General features: G+C 40.2%; 1 protein-coding gene across 1 annotated transcript; it reads left to right on the forward strand.

Moving 5' to 3' along the window:
* Window positions 1-6,194: 6,194 nt before the first annotated feature.
* LOC108672062 (acyl-coenzyme A thioesterase 1) lies at window positions 6,195-13,339 on the forward strand. Its single transcript, XM_018159681.2, has 9 exons — window positions 6,195-6,273; window positions 7,440-7,540; window positions 8,214-8,374; window positions 8,956-9,115; window positions 9,805-9,982; window positions 10,936-11,138; window positions 11,463-11,654; window positions 11,797-12,003; window positions 12,277-13,339. The coding sequence occupies exons 2-9, from the start codon at window positions 7,490-7,492 to the stop codon at window positions 12,487-12,489; spliced, it is 1,365 nt and encodes a 454-aa protein (XP_018015170.2). The 5' UTR covers window positions 6,195-6,273; window positions 7,440-7,489; the 3' UTR covers window positions 12,490-13,339.
* Window positions 13,340-13,553: the final 214 nt, after the last annotated feature.

Consider the following 13,553-nt stretch of genomic DNA (forward strand, 5'->3'; position numbering starts at 1 on the left):
AGTTGACAAGTGATGTTGTTGATGAGTAGTCAGTTGACAAGTGATGTTGTTGATGAGTAGTCAGTTGACAAGTGATGTTGTTGATGAGTAGTCAGTTGACAAGTGATGTTGTTGATGAGTAGTCAGTTGATAAGTGATGTTGTTGATGAGTAGTCAGTTGACAAGTGATGTTGATGAGTAGTCAGTTGACAAGTGATGTTGATGAGTGGTTAGTTGACAAGTGATGTTGATCAATAGTTAGTTGACAAGTGATGATGTTGATGAGTGGTCAATTGACAAGTGAAGTTGGTGATGAGATGTCAACTGATATGCACTTTGATCAGGTTTAATCAGCTCATCAATACCTAATATTATTGGTTTGTTCGCCTTGTGGGGAATTTTGTGGGCTTGATGTATTATTTAGAATTTTATTTACTTGATAAAGATTTCCTTCTAGCGTAACTTCATCGATCTGTTTCCCTCAAGTCTCCCTAATCTCATTATGCTTTAAACTCTTATTGCGCATGGATGTGAACAATAAGCTGGATTTTGTAATGCTGAAGAATCAATGCTTAGTTTCACGCAGTTAATGGCTCTCTGTCTATCTTGTGTTACCTTGCTTAAATAATATAAGTTTTTCGTAAATCTTTCACTGCAGTGAAGCAAAATTTACGTTCTCATCGTTTATATTCGCATAAATGAGCCAGAAGTGTTCTCAATGGACTTAGTGCCTTCACATAAAATCTAATTACCTTTAATCGTGTTCAAAAATTTTGTTGCGGGTGTAATTAATATCTCATAGTGGATTAATTAAGGGGAGCGTCTCCCTAAAAATTTATCTCAGTAATTTACAGAGGGATCATTCTGAAATTTGGTACACATATGTAAAACAGAATTCTAAGACATTTTTGTTCAAGTGATTTTTTCGAAAAAATTGAAAGAAAACGTGAAATTCTTAGAAAACGAAAAAAAAGGGGTACTTTAGAAAACCTATCTCCTCCTAGGATTTTCAAGCTACAACATCGAGACACATATCATTCGATGCGTAAAGACCACATATACAAAATGATGTATTGGTTTTTCGAATTTCTCATTTTTGTGAGTGTGGGAGCATTTTGTCCGAAATTGTTTGAAATTTTCGATTTTACCTCCACTTTCACCCCCTTTTTGCAACATAAAATCCGAACTATAACGAACTTAGAAAAACCGATACATCATTTTGTAGATCTTTCATTTGCAAATCGAACGGTATATGTCTCATTGACGTAGTTTCAAAACTCTAGGAGGAGATAGGTTTGCAGTGACAATAAGTTAACTTTTCAGTAGGGCCCGACAAAGTCGCCCGCACCTCGAAAAAGTCATTCAAGGGTGCAAGGTTGCAAGACTACAAGATATTGGAGCTCAATTTCTGTCAAGGATGGTGCGAACGACGGCACGAGCGCCATCCCATATGACTGCAGGCGGATAACTGAAGCACAGCGTGTTCAGACTAGCTATTTAAGTGTGCTACCGGTAATTTAGGCCTATATTAAATGTTAAGGAACTCCACCACCCCTAACCCTTTCGCGATCTGTCGTGAACGCATAAATCAACGTACAGAGATGGTTTTGGTACCGTTAGATGCGGCAGAAAGTAAGCTTTAAAATGAGTATAAAAACCGAAAAAGTCAAAATTTTCGATTTTGACCGAGACGCTCCCCTTAAACATAATGATTTTAACAACGTATTTAAATTTTTATTCTTGTTGAACATGTAGTAGAATAATATTGAATTGTGTCATGAATTTATGCAGTGAATCGTGTCATAGCATAGTAATATGAAGTTTGCACTATCTTGTAGTGGAAACATGGTACGGTACTATATCTCATCTGGCGGTAAGCTACTCTCAGAAAAAATATACGGGTCATGTTGTACAAATGTTCTGCCGGACCAAACTGGGTCATGATTACCCAAACGTAGTAGGTATAGACAATAAGTATAATAGTATAATATAGGCAAATAGTGCATTGCTGTTTGGTAAAGTCTATTACATATCTGTGAGTGTAGGGTCTCGAGTCGGAGACTCTCAGCTCTGCCTGTGCCTCTCTTTACCTGCGCCGAACTTGGTTGATTTTATACCGGACAGATATTATTGAGCTTAATAGTACTTTGATAACAAGCTTGTTAGTCATCAATAATACGTTGATAATCTCTGGTTAGTTTTGAACAATACTTTGATAACTACCTGGTTGCTTATCAATGATACGTTGATAACTAGCTGGTTAGTTATCAATAATACGTTGATAACTAGCTGGTTAGTTATCAATAATACGTTGATAACTAGCTGGTAGGTGCAGCGTTGCTTTGGAGGTAGTGGGAGATGGGTTGGCAGTTCAAATCGGTGTTCTTTGGCTGGTTGGGTTTTCACGCATGAATGACAAAACTTATTAATATTAAATTTAAATTTTTGCTTAACATCTAACATATGCATTTCTTCTACTTATGTCCTACTAAATGTCAAATTTCTGACCATTGTATCTTGACACTGTAGGTATGGTCGATACGTGATTGTATTGCTCTATATTTTTAATGCGTCACGCTTCAAATACATGCATGCATCTGACCTACTAAAGTTTACTATAAATAATTGAACATAAATTATTTTTCAGAATTGTTATGTAAATCATTGAAGCCAATCGCTTTGTTTACGAGCATTTCTGTTGTAGCCTGTCACACCAGTTAACCTGTCACACCAGTTAACCTGTCACACCAGTTAACCTGTCACACCAGTTAACCTGTCACACCAGTTAACCTGTCACACCAGTTAACCTGTCACACCAGTTAACCTGCCACACCAGTTAACCTGTCACGCCAGTTTACCTGTCACACCAGTTAACCTGTCACACCAGTTAACCTGTCACACCAGTTTACCTGTCACACCAGCTAACCTGTCACACCAGTTTACCTGTCACACCAGTTAACCCATAGCTATGCTGACACATTAATGCCTTAATCAGGAAGTATGTATAGATGTGACGGGGTTGTTAGATTTTACATCTGATACTCTTGCCAATATACGTAGACTAGAGTAACGTTTTGCTGTAGTTGTTGTATTATTAATTAAGTATCTTGTTATAATTTATTATTATTAAACGTTTATGGCTCAAATTTTCTAAAAAAATTTGTATTTTCGTTCAATATAAATTTAAACTTCCCATGTTTGTCAAATTTCCTACGACGCAAACGAACTTCTATGAATGATTCGGTCATCTCGAAGATTTATTCATTGTTTACCTCGCTGTCTTAGTTTGCATTCATTTCCTAAGGAAGGAACAATCAACGTGGAAAAATTGTGCTATTTTTTCTAAACCCCCAGGGTGTTATTCTGACGAGGGGGTGCCTTCGTCGGGGTTACTTGGGGACCTAGCATTCCCCGGGGTATCCCTAGCAACATGAATATTGTATTTATTCTTTTATCTTATTGCTGGATAATCCTGCCTGTATTGCGTGGTATGTAATTGATGTCAGTGTGCACGCACGACTGTATTGCGTGGTGAGTGTACGCACGCTTATAACCTTATGATGAATTTGGGACTTCCTAGTCACCGGTCTCGCTGATGCGCCGCCTTCGTCGTCCTCCGTCTCCGAGTCGTCGCTAGGCAGGTCACCCCGCCCTCTGGTCCCGGATGTAACGTTGGAGAACGTATTCCGTCTATTCGCCCTACTTTGGGCCTGCTGATGCAAGATGCTGTTGCTTGTCACTTGCTGATGGTAGTTTCCCATTACTGGACAATACGGGATTTTTCTCTACCAATTGTCCAGTCGTCTCTTGAATGTTGTAAGGGTGAACTCCCCTACTCTCAGCACTTTTGTCAGGGCATTAAAGAGCTTCGGTCCTACCACGGACAGTGATCCCTCATGAAAAGTCTGTACTCTGGCCGTGGCTAGGTTATTAAATGGGGGAATCCTACACAGTCTTCCAGTCCTTTCATTGTAATATGTCACTATTCTGGAGGTCTCACTGTCAAAGTTGGGAGACAGTCCGGTTATCATCTTCCAAGTGTACAGTATGATATACCTTTCCCTTCTTCTCTCCAGTGAGTACAGTCTCAGGTGCTTCAATCTTCCCCAGTAGTCCAGCTTCAGCTCCTTCATACCGCTGATCCTGGACGTGAAGGTCTGCTGCACTGCCTCCAGTTTCCGCACCGCGCCCGCCTTGAGCTGCGCCCAAAGTTGGCAGCAATACTCAAGATTGGGAGCACGAAGGCTCTGAAGACAGAACACAGAAGAGTGTAATCATTGGTCCTGCTTCTCTCGTTCGAAATGTCCGCCAGATCCATCCCATCCGCTGTCTGCTTTGTGCGACTATTTCCTCGATGTGGGCATCGAACGTGGTTTCGGTACTCATCAACACTCCGTGATCTCGAACTAGTTAGCTTCTCTTCAATTTCTGTGTTCTCCAATGTCAAGTAGCGATGTGGCATCCCGGTTTCTGTGCCAACTCTGAATCTCATTACTTCGAACTTGCTCCTGTTTTGTTCACTAGGGCCCAATCGTAGATTATTGACAGGTTATCCTGTAACCTCTCGCAGTCTAGGTCATCTGTGATCTTCATCAGCACTCTTGTATCGTCCGCAAATGACGATGTAGATGCGTGGGTAAGCTCTGAGTCGATAGCGGCATTGTGGATGAGGAAGAGGATCGGTTCAAAAGCCTTGTGGAACTCCCCTTTTCACCATCGCTTTTCTCGATTTCGAGTTTCCAATTGCGAAAGCTTGTACTTTATCTGTGAGTATGTTGTGGATCCACTTTAACATGCTTCCTCCTACCTCCAACAGCCTCAGCTTTCTAAATAGCACCCCATGATCAACTTTGTCAAAAGCTGTAGCAAAGTCCAGGTATACTACGTCCACGCCAGCTCCTTCTTCCAGTAAGGCCATAAGGCGGTGATGGTCTCCAGTAACTGTGACAAACGGGAACGATTAAGCCGGAAACCATGTTGTCCATTATTTATCAGGTCAACCTCTTCCTACCCTGGCGCTAAAAACGTCGCCAGTTCTTTGGTACTTTTTTCCATATCTTCTAGCCCAAGTTCGATGTTCTTCAACCCCCTTCCGCCTGGTAACTCTTGGAAAACTTCAACTTCATTCTCCTGTCTTGAGTAGCGGAGGATGCTGAACACGGATTCAAATTGCGATCCCAGTAACTCACACATGCCATGGTCATCTCCAACAATGACTTCGTTATCCTTCAGCGAGCCCACTGGCGTCTTTATTTTAACCTTGGACTGAGCGTATTTAAAAAAGTACTTGTGGTTCTCTCTGATAACATCAGCCACTCGCTCTTCAGCAGCTTGTTCTTCCATCTTGTGCGAGTCCTGCAACCGGAGTTCGATTTCCTTGTGCAAATCTACTAGTCTCTGTCTCCTCAGATCACTAGTGGTTTCAGGTGTTTGTTTATTTAATCCCTTGCGTTTTCTCATGAGGATTCGTCGGTCTCCCGAAATGCTGCGGACTTTAGGGCCTGTTTTCTCGGGGTATGACGCACACGTACATGTGCTAGTTTCTCACATTGTTTTGTGCAGATTTCCTCTGCATTCATCTCGTGAAACTCTTATCTCCAATTGATTTTGTCCATTTCATTCCAAATTCCCACCCAATCCGTTTTAGATGGTGGAAGTTAAGTCCTGCCAGTCCCTCTTGTGGTATGGACCTAGCTGGGCTGGGTTTCAATTCCAATTGTCGTATCCACCTTCACTAAGCGATGGTCAGACAGTGAGGTCTCGTCAACCCGAACGTCAACCACCATTCTTTCATTATTGGCAAAGAAGAGATCGATGATATTGTGTTCCCTTGTCGGCAGCCATAATTGCTGACTGAGCAAGTGTTTCGCGGCAAACTTCACTAGTTTGGCTCCTTGACATCTGTCACGGTCATCGAACTCTAAGCCGCCAGGGCTTGTCCAACGGATACGTGGGAGATTGAAGTCCCTCCAATTATCAGGCTGGGGGCTGTATCACCCTGTTCAGCCACCCCATGCAAAGAAATAGAGACCATGCATGGTCTCTATTTCTTGTCTCACCACCCTCTTGTATTGCGTGGTGGGTAATTGATGTCAGTGTGCACGCACGCCTGTATTGCGTGGTAATTAATCTGTTGTGTGAAACTCATTATCACCGATATAAAAGCGGTTCTGCCTTCTAAATACTTATATTCTTATAAACTCTGACGTGTTTTTCAGTGAGTTGTAGTCGCTGGCGTCAGGGAAAGAGTAACTGAGGATTTACCGCCCAGGGTCCAGCGTGGTCAGTGCCGTGGTGAGTGGTTGAAAATTGAATGTGTATTTGCACTTCACATCAGCAAATTTAAGTGAGGGGGCGGATATGTGGCAATTAATCCAAGGGGGAGGTTGGCTCCTTGGTTTTATTTATTGATACAGTCCTGCTAAACTCCATGCACTGGCGTTCTCCTGATAACTAGAAATGTTTTGAAATCAATTGAAAGTGCAAAATTCTTGAGTATGTTTTTGCGTTAATGTGCACCAAAAATATGGTGCTAATGCAAGATTTTGTTTATTTAAAAAGTTTAGTGCAACGTTAAAGTTTTTTCGCCAATGCGCATGCTGTGTCCGTATTCAAAACATAGAAAATTCTAAAACCAGAACTACCCGTTTTATTTATTTATCAGTAGGCCTCCTCAATTCCCTGAAATACAGCTTGTAGGTAATAGAGATAGGCAAACACGTTGTTGTTGTCGGCTTTAAGGTGAAGAAGTAGCCATATTTTTCTCTCTCTGTTGAACTGTGCCTGTCATGATGTGAATTAAGCAGATATTGATATCCATGCTTGTTTTCTCGACGCATCCATGGTTGAACGTTTGTTGTGCATGATCGTAAAAAATGTCTCCTCTGCCTTTCTGGCCTCCTCTGTTTATATAACATGTTTTTTTAGAAATCTTGATTGCTTTATAATGAGTTTATTCTCTTCAGTTCGTGCGCTTGGCTAGAGCTGGTAATGAGAGCGTATAGCGATAATAGATGGTTTAGAAAGATTGAATGATTGGTGTCCAATAACGAAGGAGTAAAAATTATGTTGATTAGCACTTGGAACGCATGCGTCTTGTTCAATTTACGTGAATATTCTGTACCTGACCTAGATGGATTACAATGCTAAAATTTTGAATACTTAAGTGAATGAAAGATTTAATTAAGTGAATGAAAAATTTAAGTGAATTTCACTCCTCCAACTGCCACATTCTTACACATTGATGTATTAGTGTATTTGCCCCCGGTAGAAGTTCAGTTTATTGTACTTCGTGTAATTTCACACCTCGAACTGCCACATTCGTACACATTGATGTATTGAGCAAGTTTTGTTAAAGACCAGAGAATTAATTTCATTTATTACATTTATTATAGTTGCTTAAGAGAAGAAATTCTGCCAGCCTATACTAATATTGATGTATTGTTGTATATATGCTACAGGGGCAGGTTAACGTAAGTGTGTTGGAAGCGACGGTTTGAACGCACAAATTATGACGACCATTGACCTAGCCTCAGCTGACGACTGGTCTCCTCAGCTCGCGGTAAGATTCCATTAATATTTCATTAACGTAGTTCACTTAAACTCATGAGGCATATTAGCAAGCGTATTAAATTAAATTGCGCTCCGCGTTGAAATTTTACGACACGTGTTACAAGAAGAGCAATATTTATTTGATGTGTACATGCAAGTTAAAGAAACGAACAAATTGGCTTTTCAAATGCAATAAAAAATGTGGGAGTTGTTGATGTTTTCGTTCAATATTTCGTGACTAAATACGACTCAAATTGTAATTACACACACCACTTGCAGAATTCATCACGTATATTATAGAATTACAGAATCGAGTAAAAAAAATTGAATAGCTATTATAAGTTGAATATGAAATTCTTTAAGAAGCAAATTATAATAATAATGATTAAACTCTTTAAGAAGTATTATAAATAATAATGATGTATCGAAATTATTATATATTAACCTATTGAACACAACTTAAATGTACTTAATTATTAAATGTACTTAATAAAATCATTATCATTATAGAATTTTATGTACTAATAAAATTACATATGTATAAGTGACCATTGTAGCGAGCGGGGTTCAAATTCAGTTAATAACTAATTAATTTTGTTTGAAATGATGTCCCTCCATGTCACTAATGAAATAATAATAATTTATTAAGAATGTGAAGTTATGTCCGTGATCATAAATCACAGAGGACGGCAGCTCCCGCGATAGAAGTTCGTCCGTTGCGCTGCCTGCTGGACGAAGAAGTGCGGGTGGTGGTGTCAGGGCTGGAGCCTGATCAAGTCTACACGCTGCAGTCCTCCGTCACAGACTGCAAGGGCGTGCCCTTCACAGCTGTCGCCCATTACAGGTGCAAAGATACATTGTTGTTATTTGTTGAATTAATACAGTATTAATTCAACCACGCAAAGATAGGCTCGACGCCAAAATTACCTAAGCCAAATCTGACCACTGGCCAATTTGCCTTCCGTTAACGTACTTGCTGATTTGTCTTTCGTTAACGTGCTTGCTGATTTGTCTTTCGTTAACGTGCTTGCTGATTTGCCTTCCGTTAACGTACTTGCTGATTTGTCTTTCGTTAACGTGCTTGCTGATTTGCCTTCCGGTAAAGTACTTGCTGACTTGCCTTCCGGTAAAGTACTTGCTGACTTGCCTTCCGGTAAAGTACTTGCTGACTTGCCTTTCGTTAACGTACTTGCTGACTTGCCTTTCGTTAACGTGCTTGCTGATTTGTCTTTCGATAACGTGCTTGCTGATTTGCCTTCCGTTAACTTGCTTGCTGATTTGTCTTTTGTTAACGTTTTTGCTGATTCACTTTTTGTTAACGTACTTGCTGATTTGCCTGTCGTTAACGTACTTGCTGCTTCACCTTCCGTTAACGTAAACAATGTTCTGTTAAATTAATGATATTATGCTCATGATGGCATGCAGATCTGACTGTCATGGCGTGATCGATCTCACGCGAACGCCCTCCATTGGCGGCCACTTCACCGGCGAGTTCCCTATGGGACTCTTCGCTAGCATCCTGCCGGGCTCCACTAAACTTAAGGACCCGAGATTCTCTTTTCACGACGTCACCAAACCTGCCGTGGTAAATTGAATTAGTACTTATTTCATAGGATCTTGTGGACATATGATATTTTAAACTTTGTGACGTGTTGTTCCGTGACGTCTGCCGTCTAAACCAAACCTGCCGTGATTAATTAAATTCTCAGTTATTTCTTTGGAAATTTAAATATCTAACTTTATTTATTTCTTTTTTGAAAGAATTAGCCAGAAAGTCTATGGCCCAAAATTTTTGGGTGGTCACCTCACCAAACTTCTCTTACAATCCATCTGATCAAAATTAAGCTCTATAAAAGTAAGGTAGCTGAATATTTACGATTCCGTTCTCCCAAGGTCCAGAAAATCTGAGAACACCTCGATTTTTTCAATAAAGTTACTACCTTACACATGTTGTATGAGAATTATCAACGCATTTTATTATGTGGTAACGTGCTTTGCTATTTGGCTCATAATGCTCGTTGAAAACAATTCTAGACATGAAAAATATTCATCAAACGCAAATTGAGTTTGTCACTTAGTGCGAATGAATTTTTTTCTATACTATAACTCGCACGCCTGTTTCAGTTTGACAATGTACAGAGGCGCGCGCACACAACCACTCGACTTGTAAATGTTCACTAAACAATGTTATGCATGCATATTATAAAAGTAATTGTTTTCATTATTTACGAAGCCGTTCTTCGAAAGTTAATATAATATTTTGGCGTTTTTTAGTTTGACTTGACAGTGTACAAAGGCGCGTGCGGCCACCACTTGATGCTTATGAACCTGGAGTCGATGAGCCTGGAGCCCGTGTGTGAGACGAGACATGAACGGCACCTCATGGGCGAGGGCTGCTCGAGGATACCTGTGAGGTACAAGACGGTGCGCGGGGTGCTTCACTTGCCAAAGGGTGAGAAAATGATCTTTTTTGCGTATTACGAGTATATGTTAACAACTAAAACTTAGAAATTTACAGTTTTTAGAGGCAAAACACGAGTATATGTTAACAACTGAAACTTTAAAAGGTACAGTTAGGCAAAAAAATAAAAATCACAGGTGCGTACGATCGTTAAGTTTAACTATTGAGTATGATGTTTAACTCCAGTGGCTGTTTTTATAGGTCGACCTGTTGCCGACCTCTTCATCACCCGCATGCCCTGCATTTTTTAGGTGGAAATTTTTTAATTTCTTGGATAATTGATGTTCAAAAGCTGTGATGAACTCTATTCATTAAAAACAATGTTATTTCGGCAATGTAATTTCATGTTAACAGCATTTACGGTCAAAATGTTGTGATAGACAAGGTCTGTGGATGCCTTATAAGCGTAACCATATAGCACTTGAAAACTGTCGAAATATTATAAGTTAATTTTAATTGCTCTATGCTAACTGCTATGCGTTGATTTAAATGTGGTCTTACTTATGGAATACATTATTTTGACGAGGCATGATCTTTGTAGCGAAAGCGCTGATTTCGACCTGTCTAACATTTAATGCGCTTGCGCAATGGAAAAAGTACTAAAAAAGAAACGGTTTCTGTTACCATACGTAACTTATGTCCCTACATGTTATGATCAGAATTCTCCGGAGGTCACTTACTACACCAAGGAATCTAAGACTAATACAGAATCCTTCATGCATATTCATACATATTTTGATGATTCTCAGCCCTATTTCAATCGACTGCAACGGAAGTTTTTTTACTTCTGTTTACTTCTATCTTACTCCTCAGATGACGGCACGTTCCCCGGCGGAATGGATTTAGGATCTATCCAGAAAATATATTTTTTTAATGTTCTTGATATCTCTTTTATGGAAATGTTCTGCGTTATTACGATCACTATAATGGAACTTTGCTGTCAGGTGATGGCCCCTTCCCCGGTGTGGTGGACATGTTCGGCAGCGCCGGGGGTCTCATGGAGCACCGAGCATCGCTCCTCGCAGCCCGCGGAGTTGCGGCGCTCGCCCTCGCCTTCTTCAACTATGAAGACCTGCCTTCAAATATGGACTCTTTGGATCTCGAATACTTCGCAGAGGCCGTCGAGTATCTTCTTTCTCGAGACGAGGTAAGATATTCTAACGCAGATATTTCACGATATGTCTTCGTGCAAGTAATTCCAATGCACGAATATGTCGATGTTGGATATTTATTTTCAATCCTAGCAAGATATCCTTATTGTGCTTGTGATCTCAATTCTCATACGTCGTATTTCGTTTCTAAGTGACTTATAATTGAAATTTGGTAGGTTTGGAAGGAAGGTGTGGATGCAATAAGCATTTTGTATAAACTAGATTTATAAGTGAAACTAGATTAGTGTATCCTTACGATAATTTTACAACAATATTACAAAAACTTATCTCGTGACATTAGCACATCAAATTTCCTGTAGGTGTCGAAGGAGGGCGTGGGCGCAATAGGCACCAGCAAGGGTGGGGACATCGTCCTGGACATGGCGGTCGCAATTCCTGAAGTCCGCGTCGCTGTCGTCATCAACGGCTGCTGCTACAGCGCCGAGACCTCGACGCGCCGCCGGGGCAAGCCCATCAGGACGCCCATGGCCATTGATCCTGCCCGAATGAGGGTTAGTTGACAATCCTATGAGGACGCTCCTGACTATAAATGTGCAAATTTCTCAGTTTCAATGATAGATGTTACTGATTTGTCATTTATATTTTTTATATTTTTGTTTGTTTATATCAATAATATACAATTATGTTGTGTAGATCCAGCGTGACCTGCGAGTGGATCTCAGTGCGATCGTCGACTTCAGCGAAAATGCCGGCGCAGACCTCATCCCTGTCGAGAAAATCAAGGGGGATATTTTGTGGATCGTCGGCATGGACGACAGAAACTGGCTCAGCGAAAACTTTGCAGACCTTGCCTATGAACGATACTCCAAGTACAGATCGGATGACCTGCACAAGTTCACGGTATTACCCTTAACTTAAATACATTTCCCATTAATCGAACAAACGTCTATGCATGTCAAAGGATCAATCTGTACATGGAGGGCTTCGTGAACCATGTTGGTGCAGTTCAAACGATCAGGCCGTCTTTGTAACACGCCGTTAAAAATGTTGATGTAGGTATAATAATCAAGAAAGGACGCCGATGCTGGTGCAGGTACAATAATCAAACCGTCTTCAAAACAGGTCGTGAAGTACACCGGTGCAGGTATACTAATCAAACCACATTCATAACAGGTCGTGAAGTACCCCGGTGCAGGTCACCTGATCGAGCCTCCCTACGTGCCGTTCTGCGAGGTATCATACCACCGCCTGATCATGGGCAGTATGGTGTGGGGCGGGCGTCCTGTGGGCCACACCAGCGCACAGGTCGACTCTTGGCGCAGGATGATTGCTCTGTTTAAGGCGAAACTCCTGCCTCCGTCCGCATGTCTTGCTAGTAAACTATAACAGGGTCGAATGAAATAGTGGATGAAGCATGAGTATGTGACATGGGATCTATTATGTGTGTTGGACATGTGATAAATTATTATCAACGGACATGACGAGATATGACCATGTGACGCTTGACGAGTTATGACCGTGTGACGCTTGACGAGTTATGACCGTGTGACGCTTGACGAGTTATGACCGTGTGACGCTTGACGAGTTATGACCATGTGACGCTTGACGAGTTATGACCATGTGACGCTTGACGAGTTATGACCATGTGATGCTTGACGAGTTATGACCATGTGACTCTTGAGTTATGACCATGTGACGCTTGACGAGTTATAACCATGAGACACAAGGCAAATTATGATATTGGGCAATATGAAAATTCATGATAGTATGACACATGACAAACAATGATCATGCTTCGCATGACAAATTACTATTGTATGGCAGATTACTTTTATCATGAAATCTTCTCTCTCCGTCCATTTGATGTCGGTGGCTTATTTATTTTTTCACATGCCTGCTGGCAAAATAAATAAATATATTTTCCGGCCCATGAGTTACCTCTATTTAGCTCAGTCATTGTCAAGATTCCATGTGTTTTTGTAAATCATATAGATTAAATGATTTCATATGACATAAATACTCAGGAATTCATTAAGTTTTATGATATAATCATGTTGGATTCACTCAGTTGAGTAAATTTCTACTGTATATGTCACAAATACAATATATTTATTTACTATGTATATTTTCGAAGAAATGCCCACAAAAGAATGACAGTTAATTCTGTCGAATGGCTTTTACGTGTCCGTTTATATTTTGTTACGTTGTTTGCAAGTTTAAATAAATGTTTGAAACACATGTTTTTATTGCCTTGTTTAAATATTAAATATAAATATTAAAAAATGTTAATAGCAATTAAGAACCCGAAGATCGTTTTTATCGTTTTTCTAATGAATTAATGATTTTTCCAAGCATTTGACAATGCATACGAGGTCCACCATTAATTAATTTTTTAGTAAATTATAAAATATTATATTCATAAATGATTATAGATAAAAATGAAATGAAAC

The sequence above is a fragment of the Hyalella azteca genome, unplaced genomic scaffold (genome assembly GCF_000764305.2).
Source record: "Hyalella azteca isolate HAZT.00-mixed unplaced genomic scaffold, Hazt_2.0.2 contig14637, whole genome shotgun sequence".
NCBI lineage: Eukaryota > Metazoa > Arthropoda > Malacostraca > Amphipoda > Hyalellidae > Hyalella > Hyalella azteca.

Coding starts and splice junctions, on each gene's coding strand:
- LOC108672062 (XM_018159681.2), top strand. CDS start 7,490: ATGACGACCATTGACCTAGCCTCAGCTGACGACTGGTCTCCTCAGCTC. Junction 8,375..8,955: donor ACAGCTGTCGCCCATTACAG/GTGCAAAGATAC, acceptor GATGGCATGCAG/ATCTGACTGTCATGGCGTGA. Junction 11,139..11,462: donor ATCTTCTTTCTCGAGACGAG/GTAAGATATTCT, acceptor AATTTCCTGTAG/GTGTCGAAGGAGGGCGTGGG.